The following is a 16,269-nucleotide window of genomic DNA, read 5'->3' on the forward strand; positions in this document are numbered from 1 at the left end:
TAGACAGATTATAATGTATAATTATAATTCACAATGCCTGACTCTCAATATCATACCTGGCTCACCTTCCAGAAATACTGCGATCCAAAGGATTAAATAAAAAGTAATTTTTTTTTAACTCTCAACTGCACCAATAGAGTAAGAAAGCAGACAGGAAGCTGAGTGGTAGTGTCACATGAGCAGAGGTAGGAGGACCTCTGAGTTCAAGGACAGCCTGGTCTACAGAGTAAGTTCCAGGCCAGCCAGGGCTACTCAGAGAAACCCTGTCTCAAAAAACCAAACACACAGAGAGAGAGAGAGAATAAAGGGGAGAAGTGAAAACACATGTGTCAGTTTAGACTCTGGATTCCAAATGTCCTAAAATTCAAAGCAAACCCTTATTACAGAAGAAAAAAACCTAAAATGAAATCCTATTTAAAATTATTTGTTTTCACAGGCATGGTAACACACTCCTTTATTCCCAACACTTGGGAGACAGAGGTAGGTGGCTCTCTGAGAGCCAGGCCAACTGATCCAGGACAGCCAAGAGTTACACAGAGAAACCCTTTCTGCCCCGAAAGTGTTTTTGTTTCAAGGCCCACAGGACAGCTTAGTTAGCAAGGTCCTCACAGGCCACGCAAAATGCCCAAGCACCATCTTCCAAACAAAGCAAATGTGTATTTGGGGGCTGGAGAGATGGCTCAGCAGTTAAGAATGCTGGCTGCTCTTCCGGAGGACCCAGTTCATTCCCAGCACCCACATGGTGGCTCACTGTTACCCAGAGTCTGTCACTCCAGCCCCAGGGGAACCCAACACCCTCACACAGACATGCACGCAGGCAACACACCAATGCACACAAAAATAATTTTTTAAAACATGTGTTTGTTTTTATTTATATGCAAGAGTATGCTTGTCTGTCACATGTATGTGGGTGTTCACTAAGGCCAGGAGAGATGGGACCCCTGGAATTGGAGTCCTTGACTCCTGTGAGCTACTCTAGATGCTGGGAGCTGAACTCCAACCTTTGAGGCATCTCTCAAAACAAAAACCAAAACCATGTTTATGCTCTGTTTTTGTTTTGTTTGAAACCGAATCTCATGTAGTCCAGGCTAGCCCCTAACTCATTAAGTAGGTGAGGCTAAACTTGACCTCCCTCTGGCTCTACCTCTGTCTCTGTAGATGAGACATAGGCAGTCTTCTTCTGAGAGGCCTAACAACGCACACTTGAATACACCCACAGCCCACACAGGCGACATGATCAGGTATCACCACACATGGTGTCCATTTATAAAAGATGCTCATGTCTACAGCTTAGTGCCAACAACCCAAAGGACTAGATGGAGAGTTAGTCCCACTGGACATGAACTTAAAGCAGCCGAGGAGCTTCCAAGCTGACTTTCATTTGATAACTTGTGGGCACAACATTAAACTCAGCAAGCAGAAACCCAAAAGCACTGGCCTTTCAAAGGTTCACACCTCAGCCACTTGGCAGTTTGCCTCTTTTCAAAGGAAACTGCATCACTCTGCCATCTGCCCATGCTGGGGACGCAGCTCTTCTGTGCCAAGCTCTGGAGAACGGCAGTATCCAAATGCACACGTCTTGTGGAGGCCTTCTCACTTCAGCTCATCCTCTCCCCCACCCCCGACATTTTGAAGAAGAAAACTCACAGTTTCTAGGATCTGGAAAAAGAAAAACGTCTGAATTTAAACCCAGGCAGAACCATCTGAGAGTGCTTGATGGTTTTTCCTGGCAGAGACCGGTGCTTCGTGGCTTGAAGCTAAAGGTAAAAGGTCTAAGAGGCTGAAGTAATAAATATGTGTGCTGCCTTCTCTCTTTGGGGAGATGCTAACCAACTAAAAACCCATTTTCTCTCTCAAGACCCTGGGAGCATTCTAATGCCAGTCATTCATGAAAAGGTCAATCTGGATGACTTAAAAAACAAAGCAAGGAAATGATTTAACAGAAAATTGAGGATGGCAGTTACCTGGGGGAGGACAAAACATAACAAGGAGAGCAACACTTGAGTCCAGATAAGTTTGGATAATACTGAACCTATTTACCAATAAGCTTAATGATGAGCGGTTAGGTGGGCATTTATCACCTTAGTACATATACCACCTATATCCCCTTCAGTACACAGTAAAGAGCTGGGATGATAAAAGCCCCCTTCTAAGCTGGCAGGGTGGTTTTTTGAATTTTTCTTTTTGAGAGAGGGTTCTCATGCTGGTTCTGAATCTGCTATGGAGTTGAGGAGGACTCTCCTGCCTCCATCTCCTCGGTGCTAGGGTTACACGCATGCACCACGTCACTGGTCACGAGGTGCAACATGCCCGGTTTGCCAGGGATTAAAGTCAAACACTCCAGCTGCGTACATCCCAGGCCTCCAAAGACACGTAGCTTGCAGTGCTGGGAATCCAACCCAGGGCTCTGGGCATGCTAGATACGCACACCACCAACTGAGCTGCATCCCCAGCCCAAGCAAATACCTCAAATTAACCCTCCACACTATATTCATGGGTTAATGACACCTTCCCCCATCACCTTGAAAAACACAGGAGTACAAAATGAATGTACTTTATCTTTGCCAGTGGGCCATTTGCATCTTAGAACAGACTCACTGGACAGGAAGGCTAAGAAGGATTTGGTAGGTCCTGACTCAAGTGACCATGGACAGAAGGCATGGCCTTTTGGAGGCCTTGCTGTCCTTTGAGTCAGGTAGGTCACTGCCTGAATTGTAGGTAAGAGAATACCCCTGTCCATGTCTACTTTGCAAATGATCTGCACTGCAACAGATTAATGAGATAAAAGGAATCAAAGCGCTAGACTAAACAGGACAATAGCACATAGATGTAACCATTGGCCAGTTTTCAAACTCCTTGGAACATAAAATATAAACATAATGTCTACTACTCCTGTCCATAAATCCCTCTATCCCTAAAACTTACACGCATCCTTTCTTAAGGCACCTTCCAAACCAGGATGTCCACATACTAGACTGTGTGTCTCCAACACACCTCTGCCCCTGCGGAGGCGCTCAGTGCCAAGTCAGGCAGCCTGTGCCATTTCCAACACGTCATAAGCCAGTGTCTGTTCATGTGCTACAGGCACAAAAACCATGTGTTCGTTTTTACTTCCAATACACAGACATCTGTGCAGGGAGGTCAGATCCAAAACTCTGTCGTAAACCAACTAAAAAACCGATGGAGGGAACTTCTAGGGAAAAGCCAAGGGGCACAGTCTAATGCCGAAAACCTCAGGAATGATGTTGGCAAGGAGACTGTTAAAAGGCACAAGACACAAGACTCAACTGGATAGACAGAAATCTTAAATCTTATTCTGAGAGAGCGGACAGCCACAAGCAGTTCCTAAAAAGATAGTTTAAAAGGCCAGCAGAATATGAAACAAAAACCCAAACACAGAGTCCCCACACCGCAGTATCACCTTGCTTTCGGCATGTCAAGTTATGACTCAAAAAGGGCCCTTCGAGCCTGGATATGGTAATACACACCTGTGATTCTAGCACTTGGGGGTGGAAACGAGAGGATCGGCTCAAGACCAGCCTTGAGCACATTACACAGTAAGTTTGAAGCCATCCTGGGCTATACAGGATCAGGCACAATGGTACACATCTGTAATCCCAGAGCTCCAGGAAGCTGAGGCAGGAAGGTGAATTGGCTAATCCAGACTGCACTGTGAGTCTGTATCTCAAAAGACAAAAAGGGGGAGGTGGGTGGAGAAAAGAAAAGGAGCTGGAGAGATGGATCAGCTGTTATGCGCTGTTCTTCCAGAGGACATGAGTTTGGTTCCCAGCACCCAAGTTGGGCAGCTCACAACCTCCTACAAGTGACACCAGATTCATGGGATCTATGTCCTCTTCTGACCTTATCAGGCACCTAAAATACATGTACACATATATAGAGATATGCACATTTTTAAAAATCTTGTTTAATAAAATCAAAAGAATAAAGAAACAAAGCAACAGCAGCAAAATACACCCCTCCCCCTGGCTCTCAAGACCCAAAGAAACAGCAAGTTTCTGCTGTCAGCCAAGTCTACCCATGACAGCAGGGCTCCAAACTCATGCCAAAGCAGCCTCTCCCATCCAGAATTGCACCTTTTCCCCCAAACAGATCAGAAATCACTTCAGAACTGTCCTCCATTTCTTCACCACATTGCCATGAAGACTGCCAGGAATGCCTCAACTGTGAAACTCAGTACACAAACCCCAGACCTATTCCCAACTGAATGTGTGTTATGTGGTACTTCTAACAGGGCAGATAAATGCTTTTTTTCACCGAATCTGAAGGAAGACAATTGGCTCAACATATGTGAAACAGACAAGGGAACTCCACTGGTTTTCCTGAAATAGCAAAGTTCTATGTTATACCAAGGCCCACAGGCATGAAGCCCAGCTCTCTGAATTCTGACATATGTGTGATATAAGGCCTAGCCCAGCTCCTAAGAACAGAAATCTGATTAGTTGGCAGGCTCAATCTTACTTGAAAGAGTTCTCAAAGCTAACTCATTCTATTTTTTGTAATAGAAAATTAAAGAAAAAAAAACAAATTGAGATAGGGTCTTTATATGCAGCTCTGGCTCACCCTGAAGTCATTATGTAGACCAAGCTGGCCTCCACTCAAAGATCTGCTCCCCTCTAGCTCGTGGGTGCTGGGATTAAAGATGCGTGCCACCATGAGCAGCAACGTTTGTTTTTAAGAGGTTGAGGCTGGGTGCAGGCATGTGGAAGTCAGAGGACAACCTGTGAGTCAATTTTCTCCTTCCACCACGTGGGTCCCAGACCGGCTCAAACTCATCAATCTTGACAGCAAACACTTTTATCTGTTATCTTGCTGACCCTCATACTCTCTTGCTTTTAAAGATTTATAGTTTTTACGTCTGTGTATATACATATGTGCGTGGATGCGCAGGCATGTGTCTATGTGCAGGCTGAGATCAAAAGAGGACACTGGATCCCCTGAAGCTGGAGTTACAGGTGGTCAGGAGCTATCCAACCTGGATTCCCAACCAGGTTGGGAATCAGGTTAGGTGTGTGGGAACCAAACTCCAAGTTTCTGCAAGGTCAGCAAGAGCTCTCAACTTCTAAGCCATCTCTCTAGTACCACTTATATTCTTAGGATTTGTGTATCTGGGCAGGTCCACTTAAGCAAATCCAAAGCATGTGAAAGGACGCTGAAATAGAAACGCAGACTGCTGACAATCATTCTATAAAAATAATTGCTAGGAAATACTTTCTTATTGAAAGCGATAGCTGTGGGAAACATGCAGATGGGAAAGTTAGATGTTGAGAAGAGCAAAGAGGTTATGCCTAGAGGTTACCATAAATGCCCCCAAATTACATAGCAAAGACAGCAGAGGCCCGTAATTAACTGAAACCAGCACAGCCGTGGAAGCCTCATAACTGGCAAAGGACTGAAATTTCTCAGTGCTTCAGGTACTATCATTTAAAACAAGAACACAAACGAAAACTCCAGGCTACTGTTCTTCTCCACAAGGGAGAACTTGCTTAGGAGACACAGATCCACAGAAATCACAACTACCCTGGCCAGACTTACCAAGGTTCTCACAGCCTCAAGGCTGCCAGCAAGACTGGCACGTAAGTGTGAAAAAGACAGCAAGCAGCACCAAAGCTTACACAGGGGAAAAAAGTACCAACTCAATCCTATTACTTCCCTTCCAAAAAGCCAAAATATTCCATCCAGTTTTCACATCTCCTGTAAGGACATGAACAATTCATAGCTGTCCCATTTCACAGATGTAAAGTGGAAAGAGGACCATGACAAATCTGTCCTTCATCTCACAGCTAATGCTGAACTTCCAAATGGAATCCAGACTTTCCTAACCTAATTCTCTATACGACATGCTGCCTTCAAATAGCAGTCAACCAAATGTTTACACACAAATACCTAGCTCTACTCCAAGTCATCAGAAAAAGCTCTTGGACCAAAAAATGTATTTCTCCAGTGCCCTGAACTAAGCTTCTTTGCAGAGGTGCAGCCTAATTTGCTCTGCAGCAGAAATCTGTATTGTGCTTAGTGTGAGGGTTGGTGACAGAGCAGCCAATGACCATTAAATTCTGCTTCCAAAGGCAAAACACCATACGATGTTATATGCCTTTTCCACTTCCTAATCTATTAGACGTAGCAGCTAATTTCACGCCACACCTCATACTTGGCGTCTTGGGAATCTTAGACCAAGTCCTGGTCATTGTGGAACAAAGGCAAAACAAAAAAATTATCAATCCATCCAATGTCATTACCCACAGCTCCAGTCCTGCCCTGCACCCTGAGCTGATGTACCTTTCATCCATGCTGGTAAGTGGAGCATCAAATACAGAGCCTACCACTGCGGAGGGAAAAACTGCTCAAGCAGCCACACATTTTTCAAGACCTGAGCTCTCAGCAGGAGTTCACAAAAAATATAGTAAGAATAAAATCAAACGGGTCCTTCCTAAAGGAACAACACACTGGGGCAAACAACCAGGGATCTGGGTTTGGGCCATGTCACAGCTGTTCAGAAATGGCAACAAAGCCAAAATGAGCCCACACCATTATCTTGGAGAATTCAAGTTCCCTTGAGAAATCCACATCAAAGAATGTGGTCTGTGATCCAGAGTCAACTAAGGAGCTTTTAAAATTCAAATTGGGCACCAAATATATTTCTCTTTCAATATGCTACCCCACCCCACCCCACCCCAGATTCCAGTGATCAGCAAAATTATCAATTTATCTAGTTTTTGGCCTTGGTTTGTCACTGTCAGTATGTTTCAAGAGTGCATCATATAAACTACACCAAGACCAATTCCAGCCAGGCATGGTGGCAGCAGGCCTATAATCCTGGCACTTGGGAGGCTGACTCAGGACTCAGGAGGATGAGACAGGAAGAACAAGAGATCTAGACCAATCTGGGCTATAGAGTGAATTCAAAGCCTGATCAACATAATAAAAAAACCTTGTCTAAAAACAAAAACAAAAACAAAACAAAAGCCACCAATTCAAGTCTTAGACATTCAGAACTACAGTTCACAACCAGTTATACCACAAGGTAAGTCTCACTTGTGGATACAAAAGCAGACAGCTATCTAAACTGACACTACAGAGCTACGTCCTGATGTCCAGCCAGTTTTTAGAAATTCGGGGGGGGGGGGGAAATTTTTACATCTAAGTTTGGAATTGTCATCAATTGGCCTAGAAGTCAATGTGTATACCTCACCGGGAATCTCACGTCTGTGTGAAAGAGAGAGCAAACATAAAGCTATTCTCAGAATGTGGAACAAAAACTGGAGAATACTAAGAATGGAGATGCCCAGCTTATTGCTGGCCAAATTCCTCAGGCCATTTGCATGCATGTACGTATGAAAAGAGCGGGGGCAGGTGCACAGAGCATAAGAAAGACGGTCAAAATAATACGCAAGTGACTGACACCAGCTTTTTGGCCCCAAGGCCACACATTTTCCAGCAACCTCCCAACAGTGTTAGTAATGACAGACATGGGGGTGGGGAGCTTTAAAAAGTGGGGCCAGGACACAGATGGGGGGAGATGAGGTGGGGCTTCCAATCATCCCCAGCAAGAGATGCTAACCCACCGAGAAGTGTCACTGAGTGTGAACTCTCCAAGAGTGAAAGCTATTTCCACAATCGGCTCTGATCTAATGCCAGATGTCACCACCTTTAGTCCCAAGTGTCTGCCTCCTCCAGAAGCCCACAGCTCGAGAACCGACGGTACTGTGTTAGCAGTAGGGAAAGAGAGGGAAATGAAACAAGAAACGCAAGTTCGTCGCCAGCCCCCCCCCCCCCCCCGAGCCCATCTCACCTCCCCGCATCCAGCTCCCGGCCGGCAGAGCCTCCCATGTCCGTCAGGCTCGCAGCTGAAGCTGCCAGATCTCCAGAAGGCCTCTTGCCGGTCCCATCCCCACCGCCCGAGCCACCGTTGCAGCTCTTCGTGCGAAACAGTCGACTGAGGCGGATTTTGAAGGAGCCTTTCCGAGAAGGGCCCGCGAGGGGCCGGAGGGGCCCGGGAGGCGGCGGCGGTGGGGGAGGCTGTTGCTGCTGCTGCTCCCCTCGGCTCAGACGCCCTGGGGGGACCAAGTCCTGCAGCGGGAAGGGCACCGGGGGTAGTTCGGGACCCGGGGGCTGCAGCAGAAGTCGGCCACCCCCTCCTCCTCCACGGCCCGGGCTGCTGAGCTCCTCTTCCGAGCAGCTGTTGGTCTCCAGGCTCTCGGCCTCCGATTCCAAGCCTTCCAGGACCAGCAGCGCGTCGCTGGTCTCCGTGGGGTCCTCCCCGGCCTGCTGGGTGGCAGCAGGCGGCGGGGGCTGAGGCGGCGGCGGCTGCGGGGGGCACGGGCAGCAGCCCCCGCCGGCAGTCTTGATCCCCGGCCCCGCCGGCTGCCCGAGCCCCAGGGCCGCCAGCTGCGCCTCTAGTCCAGCCACCGGACCCCAGGTCCGCTCGAGCGCCAAGCCCGGAGGGAGGGCCTTGGGATCCAGCGCACAGCGGTGCCGGGGACACAGCAGTTCCGAGGGTCCCGGCTCCGGGGCCGCCTCCGCGTCCTCCTCCTCCGGCGGCCGTCCCACGTTGCGGAACACCATCAGCTGCGGCGGCCGGGCGCCCCGCGGGCCGGGCCGCGCGAGGAAGGGTGGCGGCGACGGGCCATGGACCGGGGGCGGCGGCGGCGGCGGGCCTGGCTCGGGGGCTGCCTCTCCATAGCCGAGGAGGCGGCTCAGGACCCGGTACGAAGCGGCCGCCGCCGCCGCCTCGCCATCCCGGAGCTCGGCCCCCTGCATCGGGGTGAGGGAGGGAGGGCGGGCGGCTGGGAGCCGGGCTGGGTGGGGACTAGGCCGGGCCCCGCCGGAGCCCCGCCCGCCGCGGCCCCCGGAGCGACAGCGCTAACGGCCGCCGCGGCCTCTGCCTCATAGAGGGGGCGGGGGGGGGGCGCGGAGCCCAGCGCGAGCCCAGGCAGCGCGCCGCCGCCGAGGACCGGCCCCTACACGTCACTTCCTGGCTAGGCCCCGCCCCCTCCCCTGGGTGCGCAGCGTCGGCGTCCATTAGGCCTGACGTGGGCTCGGCCCCGGTCGCTATTGGCGGTTTGCTGGTCTTTGGCCTCCTCGGTCTCCGGCACCGACCCCTGTGTTTTCACTTCCTGGGCGCTCGGGCCCTGTCCACCCTTCTCTGTAGAGCGGAGCAGGCCTTGGGACCCGGGTCTGGACCTGGGAGAGTGTCGCGGCCCTTGGCACGGTCTGTGGGTCTTGTCCCCTATGCTGCTCGGGGTGTGTGACCTTGGCCAACTCATTCCGTGAAATCTGAGTCCCCTTTCCTGGCCTTCAGCGAATGTTGAATGTTGAATTCAATGGAATGACTACATTTTTGGGGAAGAAAGGGGAGTGGGTGTATAGTTATATAATTTTGTCATGCATTTGACCGGGATAAAAGGATGTACACAATTCCCAAGAAATAAAAATATACAGTAGCCAATCCTGTATGGCTGATAGTTGTCACAGTGTGTGTGTGTCGTGCTGAGGCTAGGAGCCCAGATGTGGCACTTGGTAAGCGTCAATGCAAACCCACCAGACCCCGTTCTCCGAGCCCCTTCCCACACCGCCGACGAGTGACCAGGGACTGGAATTGTCACAAGAATTTTTCCTCTGTTGATAGCAGGAGGACAGGTGATAAAACGAAGACAAACTCGGTCAAATCGTGACCCGGAACTGTTTTCAGTGACTGGGGAGAGTTTCTTCAGCTTTTTGTGTTAGTCCTAACGTAACACCCACGGATCTACAGAAGGTGTAAAATCGCTGTGTGAGTGTTCACGGGTGTGTGCAGGTGTCCAGAAAGGGCATCGGATCGCCTAGAGCTGTACTTACTAGCTGTTGTGAGTCCCTGGACAGGGGTGCTGGGAGCTGAATTCTGGTCCTCTGCAAGTGCACAGCATGCTGTTAAGTGTCGAGCTAGCTCTCCAGCCTCCTCCATCTTTTTTTTTTTAAGTCAAAGTGAATAGACAACTCAAACACGGGTTTGTTGCGCTTGCTCTGTGGCTAACATCCACCCGACCCTACTAAACTCAGGAAGAGATGAGCTCTAGTATACCACCTTTTATGTGGTAGTTAACCTTACGTACAGTGAGCCTAAATAATCCCACGAGCAGAGGTAATATTATTATGAGTTTGGGGCCACCAAGATGGGTCAATGGGTTACGGCACTTGTTGCCAAACCTGAGTTCTGTCCCTGGGACTCACGTGGTGGAAAGAGGGAACCATCCCATGAAAGTTATCCTCTAACCTCCATGTATGTGCCGTGGCACATATGAACACACAACACACCAAGTAAACAAATGTAATAAAAATTACAAGTTCTGAGAATGTAGTACTTTGGTTTTTTGAAGGGAAGGATGCTTGGTTTATATAGAGAGACATTATTATACACATATATACATATATATGTATATATATATATATATATATACACACACATTTATTGAACTCAGGGCCTTCTGCGTGCCAGGTAAGCAAGCACTCTACCATTAAGCTATACCTCCAATCCTATAAGTTTACATAATTTAATTCTGAGTAGTAACTGTGGTTTTGCTTTGTTTCTTAAATGCATATGGGTGTTTTTTCTTGCATGCATGTATTGTCTGTGCACCACATGCTTGCCTGGTGTCCTCAGGATCTGGAAAAGAGTCTCTGACTTCTGAGACTAGAGTTGCAGACAGTTGGTTGTGAGCTACCATGTGGGTACTTGGAGTAGAACACAGGTCCTCTAGAAGACCGACCAGCACTCTTGACCCCTGAGCCATCTCTCCAGCCCAGGGACTATGCGTAATAGCACTTGATCTTTTTGTTTGTTTGTTTGTTAATTGTTTTGTTTTTTCAAGGCAGGGATTCTCTGTGTAGCTCCGGCTATCCTGGAATTCACTCTGCAGACCAAGCTGGCCTTGAACTCACAGAGATCCACCTGCCTCTGCCTTCTGAGTGCTGAGATTAAAGTGCTTGATCTTAGTCAGAAGGCCAAGGAGCTATTGTGTCTAACAACTGGTTTACAAAATTCCAGATATTTTAACCATTGAATTTCAGAAGCTGGCAGAAGTCTGCCCTCTAGCCCCACTAGATCCCCTCTACATCTGAAAAAGGAAGGCCAGCACTGTAGCTTTGCCTACTTGGCAAGGATGTTGTGAGGATCAAATAAAAGTAAGTTTGTGTGGCACTGAGACTGGAGGCAGAGAGAGACCAGACAGGAACCCATTTCAATGGGACTAGGGATGTGCACAACCACAGCCACCCAGCTCACGGACACACACACATACACATTAAAAAAAAAAAGGGTCTCTCGCAAATTTAAGGACTTGAGTTTGGATCCCCAGCACATATAAAAGCCAGGCAGAGCAGCAAGTGTCTGTAATCCCAGCACTGGAGATGAGATGGATCCCTGGAGTTCACTGACCAGCCAACCTAGCCAAATGGATGAGCTCCAGGCTCAGAGAGGAGCAGGCACCTTACCAACTGAGCCATCTTCCCAGCCCAGTGGGGACCATGTCAACATAGAAGTTTGCTCACAGCCTGTGACGGTAAAGATTTTTTTGCTTTTCTGCCTGCAGGCATGTCTGCACACCAGAAGACAGTATCAGATCCCGTTACAGATAGTTGCAAGCTGCCATGTGGGTGCTGGGAATTGAACTCAGGACCTCCAGAAGAACAGTCAATGCTCTTAGCCACTGAGCCATCTCTCAGCCCCACAGCCTATGATTGTGCATGCTTTCTTTATTCTTAGGATAGAGAGAAAGCTCCTTCATGAGGTATCTAGGGTCCTGATGGTCTTTCACTGTCCATCTTTCACACACTACCCACCAAGCTATATCTTCTCTACCCCTTCCAGTATCACGCCCAGTATCACTGCCATTTCCAAAGTATATAGGCCTTTCTTCTTCAGTGCTGGGGAACAAATCCAGTGTTTAGACCTCCAAAGCAAAACTGTAGCTCACCCAGTAAGCAACATCCCTTATCTAACTACTCTCCTTTTTTGGATAAAATTTTCCCCTTTTTGTGCTTAGTGGACTGGCCAGCACACAAACTGAACTCTTCTCACTACACCAGGGAGCTGTGCCTTGCCTCTGAACCTGAAGACCAAGCCTTTGTTGTACTTACTTGAACACTTGTGGTTTGATTAAAAATTTGTCCAGGCTAGAGAGACAGCTCAGCAGTTAGAAGCACAGAGTGCTCTACCAGAAGACCCAAGTTCAATTCCCTGCTCCTACATCAGGCAGCTCACAGCCACCTGTAACTCCAGTTCCAGGGAACCCTATCCCTCTAGCTTTCATATGCACATACCGACACGCAGGTGATTAAAAACAAAATAAACCATGAAGCTGGAGAGATGGTTCAGTTAAGAGCAACTGGTTACTCTTCTGGTGGATCTCAGATTAATTTCCACCACCTACACCATCTAACTCCAGGTCCATGGGTTCATATGCCCTCTTCTGACCTCCTCAGGCACCAGGCTCACACATGGTAAATAGACATACATGCAAGTAAAACAGTCATCATACATATTAACAAAAGATTTTTTTTTAAATAGCAGGCTGTGGTGGATTTAATCCCAGCATCCGGGAGGCAGAGGCAGGCGGATTTCTGCGAGTTCCAAGCCAGCCTGGTTAATACAGCCAGTTCCAGGACAGCCAGGGCTACACAGTGAGACCATGTCTCAAAAACAAAACAAAGCAACAACAACAACAACAATAATACAATCTTTGAAAAATTCTGCCTCCCCTAGTGGAGTGTAAGTTCTGGAAGGCTATGTTTGTTCTCTGTCCCTCATGGACTTTCTAATGTCAGAATAGGCCTGACATGGCATAGACCCCTGATATGGATATACAGAATTGTTGTGCAACCTTAAGTCTCATAAAAGACCCTGGATTCAAATCCACCTCTAGTCCTGCACAACAGATTTAGAAGCCCCTCTTGTAAACTGACAGGCTGTGAGCTATTCATCTCTGGTCAATCCATTAAAAAAAAAAAGATACAGTGGAATTTTAAACTAGCTGTCTGGGTTGCAAAGATTTTCTTCTCTACTCTTGCTCCCCTAGCTGCGTCTCGTGTCACTCAAGATTTCTTATTTTTTTTAATAAATTATTTATTTTTATGTTAAGTGCATTTATGTTTTGCTGCTATGTCTGTGTGAGGGTGTCAAGATATGAGAGTTACAGACAGCTGTGAGCTGTCATGTGGGTGCTGGGAATTGAACCCGGGTCCGATGGAAGAAAAGAAGTCAGAAACAAAACAAAAGAAAGTTAGGTGCTATAGAACCCCAGAACACTTGCTGCCTAAAATAAAAACCAGTTTCCAAAGATCGCTGGCTCTCTGGGAAATGTTCCGGCCTCGGAGAGCGGTTCATGAAGGCAAGGACTGCAGCTCTGCAGCGCCCTCTGCTGTCCAGCTGCTTTCTTTTTATCCCAAGAAGAGGCGCTACCTATGTAAGCCGCGGAGTAATTGAAGCAATTTATTAAATAAGCTCATATTGAAATAGTAACAACGGTTGTCCCACACCTGAAAGGCTGAGAACCCCATAGCTGCTAGGTCCATGGGCGTGGGGTACCTCAGCAGTTCCAATCTTGCACCAAAAACCAGAAGAGCTGCTGGTTTTGTCAATGGTGGAAGTCTTGGAAAACCTAGCTCGAAATCAGCCAAGGAAACAGCAGCAGCTGCAACACTGTGACAAGAGAGAAGACAAACTGAGCGAAAGACAGTCTTCATTCGGCCATGCCTTCCTTTAATCTGCTACCAGGAGATGCCACCCCACATTCTGGTGGGGATGACTCTCCCCCCCCCATCAATCTGGACAATTCCTTAGGTGAAGCTCCCTACTCGGGTGATTCCAATTTGTGGCAAATTGACATTAAAACCAACCGTCACACCATATCTCCTAAAAGGCTTAAAGAGGTTCGGATATAAAAAAAAAAAAAAAAAGAGGTTCGGATATGGCGGTATATGCCTGTAACTCCAGAACCTGTGGGAGGCTGAGACGGGGGTGGGGGGGAGGAGGTTGTGAGTTCTATGCCAGCCTAAACTATAAATTGAGCCTAGCGTGTGTGTACTTCAGGGGTTGGATCTTAGCACTTTAGCTGAAAAGATTTAAGAACAATGATTTAAAGATCCTATAGGAATTCTGAGGTTCACCTAGTCCTATAATGGCCAAGGTTTGTGCTGTAACAGACACTGTCCCTGTTTCTCCAAACGTTGGGGCTCAACTATTCCTAATTATGTCATGGCTTGGAGACATATGACCATTCAAACATATGTGTTTCTGCTGACACAGGAAGATCATTTGAGCCCAGGGGTTCAAAACCATCCTGAGCAACATAGCAAGATCTTACTTCAAAAATAATAACAAAGGCTGAGAGCAAAGTCAAGCGTGACAGTACATACCTCTAATATCACACCTGGGCAAGAATATCAAGAGCTCAGTGCCAGCCTGGGCTACACAGTGAGTCTTGCTCATCCTCTCTGGACCAGTGAGCCATTTGGAAAAGTGGGTCAGTCGTAATCCCACTCTGACAGGGTTTATGTAGGGATTAGGTGGGGAAAAAATAAAGACACTTGACAAATTCTAAAACAGTATACAGAATGTTAGGTACAAATGTTAGGTGCTCTTAGAAAAAGCTTTAAAGAAGAAATAAGCTTTCAGGGGAGGGGCGTTAACTGATTTTTAGGCCTGCTTTCCCATCATCTAGCTGTAACCAGCGATACCAAGAAATAAAATGAGTCCCTCATCCCCCCCTTCTCTCTGTCAGCACACAGAATCAGAGAAGCCACGCGAACACACACACACACACCACAAACACCACAGAACGGGGGAGGAATATCAGAGAGGCCAAGGGAAGCCCTTTGGATGCACAGTGCATAATTCTGTTTCCAGAAGTGCCACTCACTGGTTGATGACCTTGGTAATGTCCCTTACCTTTCAAGATTCCAATTTCCTTATTTTTAAAGAAAAGTCTGAGTCAGGCTTGGCAGTATACACCTTTGATCCCAGCACTCAGGGAGGCAGAGTCAGAGCTGTGAATTTGAGGCCAGCCTGGTCTACAAATCAAGTCTAGGACAACCAAGGGTACACAGGGAAACCCTGCCTCAAAAAAAAAAAAAAAAGAAAGAAAGAAAGAAAAGGTAAAAAGAAAACGTAAGGAAGAAGGAAGGAAGGGAGGAAGGAAGGAAGAAAGGAAGGAAGGAAGGAAGGAAGGAAGGAAGGAAGGAAGGAAGGAAGGAAGGAAGGAAAGTTTGGGTTGGATATGGTGGCTCACGCCTGTAATCCCAATACTTGGGAGACTGAAGCAAGAGAAGCTGAGGCCAGCCTTGTCTACAGTGTGAGACCTTGTTTTAAAAAGCAAAGGGGCCAGCGGGCAATGCTCAATTGTTTTTGCGTGTGTGCCCAGCTTGCCCAGCAGGGACTAGGCCCCCGGTTAGGTCTCCAGACCGTGTAACCCTGAGCAACAAGAGGCATGTCTGCAATCCCAGCACTTGCAAGGTGAAGGGAGGATGAGATCTTTTTTAGAAACACAGGAAGTTCAAGGCCAGTTTAACACACACACACACACACACACACACACACACAAAGCCCTATCAAAAACAAAGGAAGGAATGAAGAGAAGAAATGAAGAAAGTCTAAGTTTCGGGCCATAGAAACTCTCTGAGAGTTTGCTCTCTAGTCCCCTTCCCTCCCCCACACCTCTCATGTCCCCACCTAATTTCCACAGCAGAATTGTTTACTGAGCCACCCACACAGGAAGTTTTAGCAAGCAGCTCCCCGTGGCTTCCCACACACGCAGTGATTTGGGGCATCAGAGAGCTAGTGAGCAAGGCTGGAAGAGAGGGAACTGATAGGCTTTGGTCTCAAATGAGAACCTCATCAATGCTGGCACGTGTCGTGGCATGTGACGTCCTCTCCGGCAGCAGCTCTGTTCTGTACCAGCCAGGTGATAGTGGTGCCACACGCCTTTGATCCCAGCATTTGGGAGGCAGAGGCAGGCAGATCTCTGTGAGTTTGAGGCCAGCCTGGTCTAAGTAGCGAGTTCTAGGACAGCCAGGGCTACACAGAGCAACCTTGTCTCAAAAGAAAAGAAACCAACCAGACAAAAAGAATCTACAGCCTTCTAGAAAAGGAGGCCAGTGAGATGGCTCAGCAGGTAAGGCGCTCGCCAGCAAACCTGACCGCTTGTGTCCAATCCCTGCGATCCACCTGGTGGAAGGAGGGGACTGACTCCCACAGATTGTCCTCCGATCTCCACATGT

The 16,269-nt window shown here is 48.0% G+C and overlaps 1 protein-coding gene across 2 annotated transcripts in view; it reads right to left on the reverse strand.

Annotated features, from left to right (window-relative positions):
- Socs7 (suppressor of cytokine signaling 7) overlaps nucleotides 1-9,017 on the reverse strand; it is a 41,216-nt gene extending 32,199 nt beyond the window's left edge. The window contains exon 1 of one of the 2 annotated variants that reach the window (XM_021646854.2): nucleotides 7,811-9,017. In XM_021646854.2, coding sequence (XP_021502529.2) covers nucleotides 7,811-8,778 — 968 coding nt within the window. In that variant the 5' untranslated portion in view covers nucleotides 8,779-9,017. The remainder of the gene's footprint in view (nucleotides 1-7,810) is intronic. The other variant, XM_021646853.2, reaches the window with a different exon arrangement.
- Between the last annotated feature and the right edge of the window lie 7,252 nt (nucleotides 9,018-16,269).

This window comes from Meriones unguiculatus, chromosome 7 (genome assembly GCF_030254825.1).
Source record: "Meriones unguiculatus strain TT.TT164.6M chromosome 7, Bangor_MerUng_6.1, whole genome shotgun sequence".
In the NCBI taxonomy this organism is placed as follows: Eukaryota; Metazoa; Chordata; class Mammalia; order Rodentia; family Muridae; genus Meriones; species Meriones unguiculatus.